This window comes from Myotis yumanensis, unplaced genomic scaffold (assembly GCF_028538775.1).
Source record: "Myotis yumanensis isolate MYYU_CA2020_CCGP unplaced genomic scaffold, mMyoYum1.0.hap1 SCAF_5, whole genome shotgun sequence".
Classification (NCBI taxonomy): domain Eukaryota; kingdom Metazoa; phylum Chordata; class Mammalia; order Chiroptera; family Vespertilionidae; genus Myotis; species Myotis yumanensis.
In genome coordinates, this window is record NW_027223756.1 from 81,455,185 (window position 1) to 81,472,027 (window position 16,843).

The 16,843-nt window shown below is 45.8% G+C and overlaps 1 protein-coding gene across 1 annotated transcript in view; it reads right to left on the minus strand.

The window, feature by feature from the left end:
* CFAP92 (cilia and flagella associated protein 92 (putative)) overlaps positions 1-16,843 on the minus strand; it is a 38,342-nt gene that overhangs the window by 6,129 nt on the left and 15,370 nt on the right. Inside the window, 3 exon segments of the mRNA XM_070416973.1 lie at positions 6,850-7,751; positions 13,233-13,417; positions 16,475-16,621. Coding sequence (XP_070273074.1) covers positions 6,850-7,751; positions 13,233-13,417; positions 16,475-16,621 — 1,234 coding nt within the window.

The following is a 16,843-nucleotide window of genomic DNA, read 5'->3' on the forward strand; positions in this document are numbered from 1 at the left end:
AACCTGGTGAAGGCTCAAGTATCCTGCACTTACTGCTGGTGTATCTGTGTGTTTTGTCATGGAGCGTCCTCTTTTATGAAGTGTGTGTTCAAGTATTTTGCCCATTTTTCCATTGGGATATTGTTATTGTTTTCTTATTGGTTCACAGGCCTTTTATATGTTCAGCATACTAGCTCCACACATTGCAAATATATATTTTTTTCTCTGTGGCTTGTGTTTTCACAATTCCTTTGGTGTCTTTGCATGAACAGGAGTTATTAATTTTATTTTTTATATATCTTTATTGATTTCAGAGAGGAAGAGAGAGGGAAAGAGAGATAGAAACATCAATGATGAGAGAAAATCATTGATTGGCTGCCCTCCTGCACATCCCCCACTGGGGATAAAGCCCACAACCCAGGCATGTGCCCTTGGCCGGAATCAAACCTGGGACCCTTCAATCTGCAAGCTGATGCTCTATTCACTGAGCCAAACCAGCTAGGGCAAGAAGTTATTATTAATTTTAATGTAGCTAAATCTATCATTATTGTCCTTTATTCTTTGTACTTCAGTCTTATTTAAGAAACCACTCTTTATTCTGAGATCATGAATATGTTCTCCTTTATTATCATCTAAAACCCTTATAACTACTGGTTTTCAAAAATAGATTTTTCTGGTGAACTGTGAGTAAGGCCAGGTATCATGGTCTAATTAATTATACTATGTCCACCAATAAGGCACTTTATGTCAGATGTCACCATTGTGAGAAACTGAGTATTGGGTACGTGGAACTTCTCTAATATTCCTATGACTTATTATAAGTCTATAATTATTTCAAATAGGTTTTTAATCCACCTGGGATCTTTGTAAATTATGTGAACTAGAGAATTAGGAAACCATCAGTGAATTAGGAATAGAGTGGAAGTTCCCCAAATAGGTAAAGGACATCTGTGAAGCCCTATGCCTAGCATCCTATCTAATAATAGACAAAAATGGTAATTGACCATACCTCCACTATGCTTCCCATTGGCTAATCAGCAGGATATGCAAATTAACTGCCAATAAAGATGGCGGCCGGCAGCCACGCAGCTGAAGTGAACATGAGGCTTGCTTGCTCCAGTGATGGAGGAAGCCAAGGTTCCCCGCCTGCCGCGGCCCAGCTCTGAGCTCCGGAAGCAACAATGTTTCAATTATAGAAGCCAAACAAACCCCAGATACCTGCTTTCAGCCAGCCGGGGCCTCAGAGCTTAGAGCGCCAGTGATGGCAACAGAGTTTCAATTATAGAAGCTAAACAAACCCAGATACCTGCCTTCAGCCAGCCACAGCCTCAGAGCTGGAGCTGGGCCTCAGAGCTGGAGCTGGCTCTCAGCTCCAGTGATAGCTATAGAAGGTAAATAAATCCCAGAATAAAAAAAAAAAGAAAAAATAAGAGGCTGGGAGCTTTCAGCCTGAAAACAGCCTTCAGCCCCTCATCCAGACTGGCCAGGCACCCCAGTGGGAATCCCCACCCTGAAGGGGGTGTGACCAGCTTCAAACAGCCATCAGCCCCTCATCCAGGCTGGCCAGGCACCCAAGCGGGACCCCCACCCTGGTCTGGATCACCCTTCAGGGCAAACCAGCCAGCCTCCACCTGTGCACCAGGCCTCTATCCTATATAGTAAAAGGGTAATATGCAAACTGACCCTAACAGCAGAACAACTGGGAATGACTGGTCACTATGACACACACTGACCACCAGGGGATAGACGCTCAATGCAGGAGCTGCCCTCTGTTGGTCAGTGCGCTCTCACAGTGGGGAGCTCTGCTCAGCCACAAGCCAGGCTGATGGCTGCCAGTACAGCGGTGGTGGTGGGAGCCTCTCCTGCCTCCTCAGCAGCGCTAAGGATGTCTGACTGCAGCTTAGGTCTGCTCCCCGCTGGCAAATGGACATCCCCCGAGGGCTGCTGGGCTGCCAGAGGGATGTCTGATTGCCATCTTAGGCCCAATCCCCCAGGGAGCAGGCCTAAGCCAGCAAGTGGTCATCCCCCGAGGGGGTCCCAGACTGCGAGAGGGCACAGGCCAGGCTGAGGGACCTCCTACCCCCAAGTGCACAAATTTTTGTGCACCGGGCCTCTAGTAATATATAATAGGGAAAGACCCCATGCTTCCACCAAAGATCAGAAACAAGGCAGGATGTCACTACTCTGATAAAAAATAATGCTGCAAGTCCTAGCCAGCACACTAAGGAAATAAAGACATATAGTTTAGAAAGGAGGAAACTGAACTATCCATATTTGCTGATGATATGATGGTCTATGTAGAAAATCCCAAGAAATCCCTACCAAAAACAAACACTCCTCAAACCAATGAGTTTAGCAAGGCTGCAGGATCAACAAAGAAAAATCAATCATGTTTTATATACAAGCAATGAACACCTAGAAATTGAAATTAAAAATATCATATCACTTTAAATGACTAAAAAATAAAGTACTTAGATATAAATCTACCAAAGCATATACTGAACATGTATGTTTAAAACTATAAAATGCTGCCCAGCTGGCATGGCTCAGTGGTTGAGTGTTGACCTATGCACCAGGAGGTCATGGTTCAATTCCTGGTCAGGATACATGCCTGGATTGCGGGCTCGATCCTCAGTGGGGGGCGTGCAGGAGGCAGCCAATCAGTGATTTTCTCTCATCATTGATGTTTCTATTTCACTCTCTCCCCTTTCCTCTCTGAAATCAATAAAAAAAATATACAAAAAGAAAACTATAAAATGCCGTTGAAAGAAATTAAAGATCTAAATAAATGGAGAAGCATACCATATTCATGGATTGGAAGACTCAACAGCAATCATGTCAGTTCTTCCCCAAATGATATGTAGGTTTAGCAATTCCTATCAACATTCTAGTGAGACATTTTATAGATATAGACAGCTTTTTGTAAAATTTAAATGAAAAGGCAAAGAAACTAGAATAGCTGAAACAATTTTGAAAAAAAGAATACAGGGGAAAGAATCACTTTACTTGACTAATTATAGCCACAGTAATCAAACTGTGTGCTATTGGTGAAGAGATAAATAGATCGATGGAACAGAATAGAGAACTCAGAAATACAACCATACATTTATGACTCACTGATTTTTGATAAAAAAAAGCAAAAGTATTTCTATAAAGGAAGATAGTATTTTCAACAAATGGTGCTTTAGTCAATGGATATGAATTGGCAACAAACAAACAAATACCACCCCCTGCCCCAAACTAAAACAGAGCAAACAAAAACTCAACCTAGATTCCTGCTCAAGATGCGATGTAGGAAGACCCTGAACCCACCTCCTCCCACACATACAACAGCTCTCTCTGTAGCTACATATGAAACAGTTTCCTCTGAAAACAAAAAAACACAAACAAACAAACAAAAAACCCCTCTTTCACATAGGGCAAACAAGAAAAAGCCACACAGGAGCAGGTAAAAAGGCTGACACAATGTCGCCATGATCCCCACCCTGGCACAATGACCCGCAATCGGAAGGAAACTCAAAACGGAAACTTTGCGTGAGCAGCGAAGGGTTCCTTTTCCACATTGGACATCCAAGCTTTTCAGACGAGCACCTAAGAGATGAGCCCTCAAAACATCTAGCTTTGAAAACGATGGGGCTCATTCCCACAAGATCTGTGGGGCTGCGGCAAACGGAGAAATGATTCTGAAAGGGCTGGTTCCAGACTCAGTTGGCCAGGGCCCAGCACAGAAGCAGCTCTTTGCAAAGTGCCCAGATTTTATGTGAAAGAGACTCATTTGCTAATTGTAACGCAGGGATGCTTTCTGGAGGCAGAGGCTGATAGGTACCATCTTCCTGCTCTTCCTCTGCCTTGTTAAAACTGGCAGGTACCATCTCACCCCTCCCCTCCTCATTTTTTCTTTTTCTTCTTTTTTTCTCTCTTTGTTGGGTGCCCTCCCCTTGTCCTACTCCGCCCCACCCTTATTTCAGCCAGTGGGATTTAATGAACAAACTGAACTACCAAGCAAATAGGGATAAACTTATAGATAGAGAGCAGGCAGACAGCTGGGGGGTGGGGGGAATTGAACAAAAAAGAGAGAGAACTGATGGACATGAACAACAGTGTGGTGATGGGGGTAGAGGGGAAAGGGTGGAGGTGGAAGAGGGCAATAGACGGGATAAAAGGTGATGGAAAAATAAAAATAAAAATGGCAAAAAAAAATGTTAGTATTATTAAATTGGAATTCCATTGATTTGATAGACCTATTTGGAGATAATAAACACCTTTACAATATTGAATATTCCAAACAATAAACATGGTAATTCCCTTCACTTATTTTGGTTTTCTTAAATGTTTCTAAAAGTCCTATAGTATTTACGACAGAGGTCTTTTGCTCCCTTTTGTCAAATTTATTCCTATCAATGTCATATTTTATGATACCTTTAAATTGCTTCCTCTTTAAAAATTATTTTTTGTAGGTAGGTGGTATCTAGAAATTCAACATTAATTTTTATACTGAGACACCTCATGAAACTATCTAATCTGAAAATATTTTTGGTATTATTTTTTGGTAAATTTCTAATGAAATTTTAAACTGATTGACATAGTTTAAAACACCTATTTCAATGTCTGTAACATCTCAGACATTTCCAGTAAATGTCTCAGTAATTTTCAGCCTTTATTTTTCTCAAACATAAAGCATTTAAGAGTAAAGTTTTTTCTAAATAATGCTTTAATGTCATCCCACAAATTTAGATATTTTACTATTTTAATTATTGTTGAATTCAAAAATGTCTAGTTTCCATTTCAGTTTCTCTTTTGACCCATGGGTTATTTGGAAGTAATTGTTAATTTTTAAGCATTTGACTTTTTTTTTGGTTAATAATTTTTTAATTTCTAGCTTAATTGAACTGGGATCAGTGGACATACTCTATGTTATTTCTGCCCCTGGGAAAAATATTTCCATTGAGACATAATCCACATACCACATGACCTGAATTAGACAAACTGCAAAGCTTGAAGGCACAGACCCCCAAACTGCCCTGACTTCTGATAACCACGGAAAGTTCCAGGAGTTCCTAAAAGCACAGTCACGTTTGTCAATTTGCTAGAAGCATTTACAGAAAGCTGTTATGCTCACACAGCTTATTACAGGGAAAAGGTACATGCTCAAATGAGCCAAAGGAAGAGGTACCTAGAGCAGGGTCCAGGATGGTACCAAACGCAAAGCTCCCCTTGGCCTTTCCTCATGGGATCAGGGTGTGCACCCTTCATGACATTGGAGAGTGACCATACGCACAGAGTCACTCCCCCACGCCTTGGTGTCCACAGACCGTGTCTACAGAGGCATGACTGATTAATTGCTTGATGGCCCATGTGGCGATCTCAGTCTCTAGGTCAGTTCACACGGCTCCACCCTAAATCACATTGCTAGTCTTTTGGCACAGCCAATCTTCACTATGATTGTCAGATGAGGCTGCTCCCGCCTTCAGATCTGGTGTGGTCAGCTCCCAACCTAAACAAAGACCCTCCCATGAGGTATAACATAGATTACCTCCCAGGAGACAAGGGCGAAGGCCTGACCTCTCTTGGGCAAGGCCAAATTCTTTGCTACACATCATAAATGGCACCCTTTTAAAGTATTGCATACAGTTCAGTGGTTTTTAGTATATTCACAATGTTGTGCAACCATGAACACTGTCTAACTCTAGGATATCTTCATCACCAAAAAAGAAACTATACTGTCAGCATCACTCCACACTTCTCCTCCGTGTCTCCCCTGAGATCTTGGCCACCACTGATCTACTTCTATCTCTAAGGATTTGACTATTCCAGATGTTTCATATAAATGGGGTCATAGAATATGTGGCCTTTTATATCTTGCTTCTTTTACTTAGTGAAGCATGTGTGTCAATGCTTCATTCCTTTTTTATGGATGAATATTATTCCATTGTATGGATATATCACATTTTGTTCATTGTTCGATGAACAAATGGGTTGTTTTTGATTATGATAAATAATGCTGCTATGAACATTCATGTGTATGTTTTTGTGTGGGAACCTGTTTTCAGTTCTCTTGGGAAGATAACCAGCCATAAGGCCAGTTTCTTCCAGTCTTTCTTGGCCCATAAGCTCAAAACAGGCCCCCACAGGGCCGCACTCCCCTGCTGCATGGATAAACTCAACTTGAAGACTTTCAGCTGTTATCAACATCTGGGTCCTGGGATATCTGAGCTCTGAGGACAAATATGGGACTCGCATATTAAAGGAGGGAGGTCCTATTTACCCAAACTGGGATGCTTGAAAGTCATGAAAGAAAAAGAGAATTCTCATGTCATCAAAACTAAAGAATGGAAGGACCATGAGGGCTATCTGCTCCAGCCCAGAATCAGACACTCCAGTTGCCTGTACAATGTCCCCATCACATGCTTTTGGAAGGCCTTCAGGGAAGAAGAATTTTCTGTAGCTTTGACAGCTCCTCTAGATCCAAAATATCACATATATCCTACCTCGGGGAGTTGAAATTTATTTCTTTGTGATGTCTACCTTAATGTCATAAAGCACAATTTTTTTCCCCCTTTCACTTCACGTGGACAAGGGCAACACACAACATTCTGCTCCCCATTAACCAAGCAGGCCCCCCAGGTGTCTGAAGGCCAGACCCCTTGTCCTGAACCACCTTTTCTTCTATGTATCCTAAAAGTCTTCCCTTCAACTAAAGGCAATCAATCAGTTCCTCTTGTTATAAAATCCAACTTCTGAGACCTGAGGAGCACCCTATAATAAACCCCAAGAGGAAAGGAGCAAACGTATCCCTCTCAGAGAGGACAGAGGACCTCAGCTTGGCTTGGAGAGATCTCTCCCCTCACTCAGCATCCAGATGCCACCTACCGGCTTTGGTGGCTCTCCCACAGCCGCTTCAAGCCTTGGTCAGCCAAGCCCTCCAAGATGAGGAGGTGGATCTTCCCATCCAGCAGGTGGAAGCCGGTGAGCACATCCAGGTCCGGCCTTTCCTGGATTTTCACCCGAATCTTAAAGGCGGACAGGATCTGCTGGAGGATCGTGATAGGGTAGGAGTCCAGGTCGAGGGCTTTGGCATTGATCATGGTGATGTCCTGCAGCAGGCTATACAGGAGGGAGATCTTCTTGGTGTCAAATACGAAAACGATGCGGCCAAACTGGGTGCCCATGACGTCTGAATCGGGGGCTTCTGCCATGGTCCGCAGTGGCACCGTGACGTCCACTCTCAGCTTGAGCAGGGAGTTGGCGTCTATGTAGTTGCCCATCGGCATTGGGGCGTGATGGGAATCATTAGGGGCCCTAAATCCCACAACCTTCCTGCTCCTGCCGTCCTCTTCATGGTGTGTGGGTTTGGGCTTACAATTGTGGATGGGGATAGCCAAGTTCAAGTACTTGTGGCCTAGGAGGAGGTCAGCAAAACTTACCAGGGCGACTCCATACGGGTCCCACATCTTGTTTTGGGACTCAAAGGGGCTGTTCTTTGTCTCTTCGGGAGAGATGAAGGCCTGAAAGTTGAGGTATGAATCCAGAGGGTCCTCCCCAAACAGGGTGGGCTTCCGGGAATACTCCTCTGACTTTCGGTCTCGATCATGAACTTCTACCACCATTGGGGGGCCCTCCAGGTATTCCCTCAGGTCATTGGAGTTCATTGCCCCAAGGAAGATGACATTGAGGTCCTTGAAGGAGACGTGGTTTCCATGGGGCTGCCCCTCGGTCTGGTGAACGGGAGTCTTATGAAACTGGTACTTGCAGTACACGGGGGTGCAGAGCCTCTGTGAGAAAGCCGGGGGACATCACGTCATCTCTCCTCTAAAGGAAGGCTCCCAGTTGCAGGGGCTCAGATCCCAGTGCCACACTCGCCTCCCATAGCCCCCGAGTCTGGGTCTCCTCATCCACAAAACACCCAGGAGAGAGCCTGCTCTGCAAGTTCATCCCCAGGACTGAGTGACATATGTGAAAGCGCCAAGCTGGTGGCAGGCACAGGAAAGGGCTCAACAGTTGGCTCACTTCTTCTTCCTCCAAAATTGTGAATGCTATGAAGACAGGCCATGTACCTTTTCACGTCTACATTTCTAGGTCTTAGGTCAAGGTCAGGCAAAAAAAAAAAAAAAAAAAAAAAGGTGGACACAAGTGACCCAGACATACATCTGGGGAGTTGGCACAGGCTCATCTTTACCATATTAAGCATCCACATGGGAAGCTGCGACAAGGGGGAGAAAGATTCAGAGGGGTTTGGGGCTTATGAGGGGTTGGAAAACGAAATGGAAAAGAGGGCGGAGCTGTGTTGAGGCAGGGAATAGGGAGCCTTTGCATATGTTCACTGTGGTGCTAGGATCCTATATAATAGAAGCCTAATATGCTAAGTGTCTGGTTGACCAGTCGGCCATTCAACCAATCAAAGGGTAATATGCTAATGATATGCTAAGGCAGATCAATTGTTCGCTATGACATGCACTGACCACCAGGGAGCAGACACTCCAACTCATAGGTTAGCTTGCTGCTGGGGTCTGGCAGGTGGGGACTGAACAAAGAGGGCCAGACACACCTTGGAGCCCTCCCCCATCCCTGCCTGGATAGCCAACCTTCCATGTTCCTCCCGGGCCCTGATTGTGCACTCGTGGGGTCCTACAGCCTTGCCTATGCATTCTCACAATCAAGGACCCCTCAAGGGATGCAGGAGAGCCTGTTTTGGCCCGATCCCACAGGCCAGGCCACGGGACCTCACTGGTGCATGAATTTGTGCACCAGGACTCTAGTTTTCTAATAAAAAACTGTTACAAAAGTCATGATCTGAATTCATATTTAAAGTATCCTATTTATTTTACACTGATGCTGAAATTTATTTTAAAACAATGCTGGGGTTGGTAGTGCTCCCAGGTACCTAGAAGAAGGACTTAAGAAACCTTTCTGCAGAAACCCACTTTCAACCTCAAAGAATTCCCACAGAGAAAGGTCCACTGAACCTGAGATCATAGCAAAAAATCACAAAACACTTAAGGGAAAAATGGTCCTATGAGCCAAAACAGGTGCACGAAGGCAAAAGGTATAATAATAATCAGATACATAAAACACACATTACATTAAAAAAATTTAAAAAATCATCATGGTCAAATCTACAGAGTTCTATTTACTAGCCAAGAATAATTTGAAAATGAAACAATTTAAACATCACCTACAATAGCATATGTCTTTAAAAAATGCTTAAGAAGAAATAAAATGGAAGATGTCTAAAACCTATGCACTGAAAACTATAAAACATTGCAGACAGAAATTAAAGAAAGTCTACATAGTGAAATATACCATTTTCATGGTCAGGAAAATGGAGTTAATTCTAGATGAATCACAGACCTAAACATAAAAGCTAAAATTATATATCTTTTAGAAGAAAACTTAAGAGAGTACCTTCATGAACTTAAGGTGGGAAACGGTTTATTTCAGAGGACACAAAAAACACTAGTTATAACAGGAAAAGTTGATAAAATGGACTTCATCAAAGACACTATTAAGAAAATTAAAGTCAGGCCTCAGACTGACAGAAAATGTCATATATATATATATATATATATACACACACACACATACACACATACATGCACCTGGCAAAGGACTTGTATACAGGCAATAAAAAAGGACATCTAGAAAATAATAAAAACAAAATATTACTGTGCAGAAGCTTATAAAACTGAGACTGATAGACACAAAATAACAGTATGATGGTTACTAGCGGGAAGGGTGGTGGGGAGGCAGTAAAGGGTAAAGGCCATCAACAATATGTTGGCAAAAGATGACTTGAATTTGGGTGGTGGGCATCCATGCAATGTACAGATCTTGTATCATAGAGATGAACACCTGAAACCTATGTAACCTTATTAACTAATGTCACCCTAATAAATTTAAATTAAAAAGGTGGGCAAGGGGGAAAAAAGGGGACACCTGCAATAATGTCAATATTAAAATTTTTTGCCCTGGCTGGTTTGGCTCAGTGGATAGAGTGTCGGCCTGTGAACTGAAGAGTCCCAGGTTCAATTCTGGTCAAGGGCACATGCCTGGGTTGTGGGCTCGATCTCCAGTGTGGGGTGTGCAGGAGGCAGCCAATCAATGATTCTCTCTCATCGTTAATGTTTCTCTCTCTCTCTGTCTCTTTCTCTCTCTCTCTCCCTCTCCTTTCTTCTATGAAATCAATAAAAATAACTTTAAAAAAATTTTAAGAATGAAAAATTAAAAATAGTAAAAGGAACTTTTAAGTCTCTTTAAGTGGAGTAGAAGCACACCCCACCTTGCATTCTCCCAGTGAATGCACCTATAAACCCTAGACAGAATACATGAAGCAGCTTATTAGAGGACTCTGAAAAGTAAAAGGAAATGGGCAGACTGGTGAAGGAGACTGAACTCATTGAGTTTCCTGGGTTTTATTTTCCTCCAGTATGTTCCTGACTGGGCTCAGAGAAGCCTGAATTCCATAATTGTGTAGCAGGCATGGACAGGGAGCTCTAAGAGAAGCCCCCTATTTCTGGTCTAAGAAATGGGTGCAAGGATCCCTATGGGACAGAGTCAGGGGAAATCCCCTGGTGATTTTCTTTCCCGGTGTCTTTTGATCACTTTGTAAACTATATAAATGTTTAATCACCCTTTGGTACATCTAAAACTAATATAATATTGTATGTCAAAACTGTAATTGAAAAAATACATTTAAAAAGTAAAAAACTGGAGAATTAGTGAACTAAAATATATAGCTGAATGGATTACCCATGTTTACACAAGAAGACAAAGATATCTACACTAATAAAAGAGAAACATGGTAATTGGCGTACGACCGCTACCCTTCCCATTGGCTAATCAGCGTATCCTTATGCAAATTAACTGTCAGCCAAGATGGCGGCCGGCAGCCAGGCAGCTGGAAGCGAACATGAGGCTTGCTTGCTCCGGTGACTGCAGATTTCAACGTTCCCCGCCTCACTTGCCTCTGAGCTGGCAGTTTGAAACTTTGTAATAAATATAGCCGGCTGGGATCTCAGAGCTGAAGTTATACGTTGTTTCGATTATAGAACCGAAACAAACCAGCAGCGGAAGCCTCAGAGCTAGAGCCAGAGCTAAAGCTGGCCCAGAATAAAAAAAAAAGAAAAAAAGGAGCGGTTGGGAGCTTCAGTCAAGAACCACCAGCCCGAAAGCAGCCCTTAGCCCCTCACCCAGACTGGCCAGGCACCCCAGTGGGGACCCCCACCCTGAAGGGTGTGTGACCAGCTGCAAACAGCCATCATCCCCTCATCCAGGCTGGCCAGGCACCCCAGTGGGGACCCCACCCTGATCCAGGACACCCTTCAGGGCAAACCAGCCGGCCCCCAGGCCTCTATCCTATATAGTAAAAGGGTAATATGCCTCCCAACACCGGGATCAGCGGAGCCGAGAGGCCTCCTGGCACCGGATCAGCGTGACAGGGTGCAGCGCCCAAACCCCCTGATCGCCCTGTGGCTCTGTGTGTGACAGGGGGCGGCGTCCCAACCTCCTGATCGGCCCTGCTCTGTGTGTGACAGGGTGCGGTGCCCCAACCCCCTGATCGGCCCTATTCTGTGTGTGACAGGGGGTGGAGTCCCAACCCCCCCGCCCCCCCACGGGCCCTGCTCTGTGTGTGATGGGGTAGAGCCATAACCTCTCCATTGGCCCTGCCCTGAGTGTGACAGTGGCGGCACCCCAACCCCCTGATCGGCCCTGCTCTGTGGGTGACAGGGGGCGGTGCCCTAACTCCCCTATCGGCCCTACTCTGTGCGTGACAGGGGGGAGCTCCCCAACCCCCTGATGGGCCCTGCTCTGTGAGTGACAGGGGGCAGCACCCAACCCCCTGATGGACCCTGCTCTGTGCGTGACGGGGGCGGGGGGGGGGGGGGCGGGCAGTGCCCCAAACCCCTGATTGGCTCTGCTCTGTGAGTGACAGGGGGCAGTGCCCCAACCCCCTGATGGGCCCTGCTCTGTGCGTGACAGGGGGTGGCACCGAAACCTCCCCATCAACCCTGCCTTGAGTGTGACAGGGGGCGGTGCCCCAACCCCCCAATCGGCTCTACCCTGAGCGTGACTGAGGGTGGCATCCCAACCTCCCGATCCGCCCTGCTCTGTGCATGACAGGGGGCAGCGCCCCAACTCCCCAATCAGCCCTGCTCTGAGCCCGACCAGGGGCTGCACCTAGGGATTGGGCCTGCCCTCTGCCACCCGGGAGCAGGCCTAAGCCAGCAGGTCGTTATCTCCTGAGGGGTCCCAGACTTCGAGAGGGCACAGGCCGGGCTGAGGGACCCCCTCCCCCACCCCCCAGTGCACAAATTTTTGTGCACCGGGCCTCTAGTCCTATATAATAAAAGGCTAATATGCAAATCAACCAAATGGTGGAATGACCTGTCTCTATGACATGCACTGACCACCATAGGGCAAACGTTCAATGCAGGAGCTGCCCCCTGGTGGTCAGTGTGCTCCCTTAGGGGAGCGCTGCTCAGCCAGAAGCCGGGCTCAAGGCTGGCGAGTGCAGCAGCAATAGCAGTCGGACATCCCCAAGTCTCCTAGACTACAAGAGGGCATAGGCTGAGCTGAGGCCCCACTCCCCCCTCCCCCAGTGCATAAATTTTGTGCACCAGGCCTCTACCAACAAATATAAAGAAATGAATAAGAGGAAGTGGAGGAGAATGGGATTAGACCTAACATACAGCTAACTGGTGTTTCAGAACACCATGGCAAATACAACAGCAGGAAGGTAAAAACAGAGAAGATAAGGATGGAGAATTTAAGAACACATCAAAGACATGAATCCTTAGGCTGAAGAAGCACAAGTGTATCTCCCATCATTTAACCTTTTCTCAAGAAGATACAAGAGGATGAGCTCCAGCATAACCAGGGAGCAAACAAAGCAAGAGGAAGACAGAGAATCCAGGGACAGGGCGCCCACCAAGAGACGGGAAAGGGAACTTCCAAGACAAACAGCAGTGCTAAACCTGCTGGTTCAAAATAAGCTGCTGTAACAAGGAAGTGCAGGGCTCCTTCCAAAGGCAGGATCACTGCTCCCATTTGAAGAACACCCATGGGAGACCTCAAGACTTGGTAGCGCCTAACCCCAGAAACCCAATCTCTTTCATGTCTCACTGTGAGATCCTAAATGGTGAAATGGGGATGATTACCCATCTCCCGGAGGGCCATGATGGGGATAAACGGTGACAGGTCATGGGGCAGTGGCTGGGGAAGGAGCTCGCCAATCAGTTCATCTGGCTCATTCTTACCTTTAGTTCATCGATGGGCACAGGTTGCGATGGAAGGCAGGAAATACCTTTGATCTTTATGATCATGGGGTTTAAGTCCTGCTTTTGCTCCTCTGTCATGATGGGAACTTCTGTTTTTAAAGTCAAAAAACAATCTAAAACGTTGGCAGACATTTTACTGCCATGACTCACGACAGTTTGCCATCCTAGTGGGGCAGGGGGCGGGGGTGCAGGGTGTGGGGATGGGGGGAGACACAAACAGCATTAGACTGTTACTCATGACATTCCAGACAAGCACAGAAGGATGAGGCAAGCTAAGAAGAATCAACAATGAAAAAAAAGAAACCTTAAAAAAAATAAAAGATTTGGGAAACATGCAGACAGCATGTCACACACCAGTTCCTCAAACTGAGTTTCCATAAGTTCTCTCAGAGAATCCAATTTTCTAAATTTAATCTTGATGGCCATCTAGTAATACAAGCAGGTCCTGAATCCCCTCTAGGCTACAATAAGGAATACAGATAGATACTAGGTGCCACCCGTGACAGTCCGATGTAGTTGGCCTTCACATTGGGATTTTAAAAAGCCCCCCAGGGCATTCAGAACCACCATCCTAGACTTGTGCTGTCTAGTATAGCAGTTACTGGCTGTATATGGCTCCTTAAATTTAAATTAACTAGATTTTTTTTTACATTAATTTAAAAGGCAGTTCCTTCTTCATGAGTCTCATTTCAAATGCTTAGGAGCCATGTGTGGCTACGAGTCACAGGATTGGACAATGCAGATATCAGACACCCTTCACTGTAGAAAGCTCTGTTGGAAAGCTTTCACGCTAATGTCTATTTTGGGGTCCATTGGTGTCACTTTAACTGCCGTGGTCCAATGAGAAAGCATAGATATTGATGCACAACATAACGGAGAGATTTGAGCCAAGTCAAGCGTGGCATGGCTCCCACTGTGTTGGTTTTGCAATAGTACAGCTAGAAAAAAGGGCAGGTGCATCGAGCCATGCATGGCACACAGAGAGCTGTGAGAGTGCTTTTCTCATAAAAGGTGTCCTTTCACTTCACCAGGTGGGGAGATACTGGTTTAGGGAAAAAGCAGCTAAAGCTGCACCTTTGCAAGCAGAGAGGCCAGGTTTAAATCCCACATCTGACTCTTGGTAGTCACATGACCCACAACAAGTCAGAGGCTCTTGGAGGCTCAGTTTACTCCTGTGCCAAATGGGCACAGGTACCACCTTTCTTAGTGCTCTGCACATGAAGGTGACAGGGACACTGCCCAGCACATAGTACCTGGTTTAAAAAAATCAGTCCTAATCCTTTCAAATGCTTGTAGTTATATTTCTAGGGCACATAAACCCCCAGTCACACGTGCTCAGAAAGCGTAGGCACTTCCAAAACAGGCCGCGGCCCATGTGGCAGCTGTCTGCCCAGGCAGTGAGCGTCTCCTGGGGGCGACCCTCCCCATTCCCACGTGATTCTTGCCGGAGTCCATTCATTGTCTTTACTAGCTGATTTAGACAGAGACCCCCAAAAGCTAGTAACCTTTGAAGTCCTAGCAAAGGTCAGAACTGTACCACCCAGTTAATCTAGGAACCACCCAGTTAATTTAGGTAATAATAGCTGAAGCATCCCCACCTTAGTTCCCTTAATTCCTTAGATACTTGTTGATTATTGTTGATCAGACATTCTGCCTATTTCTGGAAATTGTCTACCAATGAGCTAATCCATGTGTCATTCAAACCTCCTTACCCTAAGGCTACCCCAGACAAACCTCCTTACCCTAGGGCTACCCCAGACAAACCTCCTTACCCTAAGGCTACCCCAGACAAACCTCCTTACCCTAGGGCTACCCCAGACAAACCTCCTTACCCTAAGGCTACCCCAGACAAACCTCCTTACCCTAGAGCTACCCCAGACAAACCTCCTTACCCTAGGGCTACCCCAGACAAACCTCCTTACCCTAAGGCTACCCCAGACAAACCTCCTTACCCTAGGGCTACCCCAGACAAACCTCCTTACCCTAGAGCTACCCAAAATCAAATAAAAGCTTGGAGCGGCCTGAGCATCAGTGGAAGTCCCTCTCCTTGAGTTGGGCTTGCCCTCCTGGTCCCCCAATATTGCAAAATTATCTCGTGTCTTTTTCTTTCACTTGTGTGCGGCTCCTCTTTCAGATACCGAACCCTACTCCACGCGGGACATGGAAGGAAACACACTCGACAATTCTCATCAATAAAGCCAGCTCATTCAGGCCACAACTAATTATGATTTGTGTTCTTGCAGTTTGGAAACCCTTTCCAGGAAAAGATTACCCCAGTTTAGAAAAAAAATCTCCAAAACATACATGGAGTGAAATCATCACTCAGACACTTAGGGAGGTGTCAGCCATAATTGCAGGGGAGGGATCCCAACCTCAGTACTACGGACATTGAGGACAGATCATTCTTTCTAGTGAGGACAGTTAACAGGATCCCACTAGATGCCAAAAGCATCTGGCTCCCGTTTGTGAAAATCAAAAATGCCCCCACACAATGCGAAACCTCCACTAGGGGGCGCCAGTGCCCGCCTTGAGCACCACTGTTCCAGGATAAGGGGGAAGGGGCAGGGGAATGGACTCTGTGTGGTTTGTGCACCTGCACCTGCTAGACTGGAACATGTGTTAACACCATTTAATCTTCAAGCAATGCTGTGTGGTTGCTCTCAGCTCGCCTTGACGGATGGGGAACTGAGGCCCAGAGATGTTCAGTCATTGTCCAAGGTCTCTTGGCTAATAAGTGTTGGAACCAGTGTATAAACCAGTCCTGCTTGGCTAAGATTGGCCCCTCCAAGATGCAATGAAAATAAGAGTTTATTTCAAACTCAGAGTCTTTCTAGAATCTTTCTGGGTTGCTAGCTAGCCAACATTTACCACTGAAGTCTGCAAACTCTTGGGCTATTCTGAAACTGAAGATGATTACTACAAATAGTCATGCTGGTTTTGGAGTAGATCTTACGCTACTATAGCAAACACAAGCACACAATCGGCCTGCCGAGCCAGGACCATTCTCAGTTTATCGCCATCAACCATGACAGCAGTGGGAGGGAGGAGGTTATCTCTCTGTTTCCTTTGTTGGAGCCCCACCCAGTGTCCTGACAGAAGCATCTGCCACCTCCACGCCAGCAGCCTCTCTGTGTCCCGCTGTGAGCATGGACTTTTAGCCACATTGGACAAACACCAGGAACTGTCGGGGATTGGGGGGGGGGGAGAGGGAGGGCGGATACCTGCAAGGAGCGGCATTATTGCCAGCTGGACGGAGAAGGCGCCCTCTTTCCAGTGGTCTGCCAGCTTGGCGTCAGTATCCTCTTCTGATCGATATTTCCTCGATCTTCGCTGTCTTCTCCTTACCTTTTCTGACTCTTTCCATTTAACTGTGAAATCACAGGAGGGAATAAGCATTAAGAGGAACTCACATTTAAGCTGCTACATGCAAATACCATCAATTCTCTCAGAGGTTCGGGAAAGTTTTGGAAGCTTCTGGAAGGCAGAGATTGTTCTTTGTGCTGCCGCTCCTTCCAAGCAACCAGATGAGGCGACCAAATGTGGGTAAGCTGACCACTTGCCAGTCACATGCAGGGAGAATTGAGGGGAGT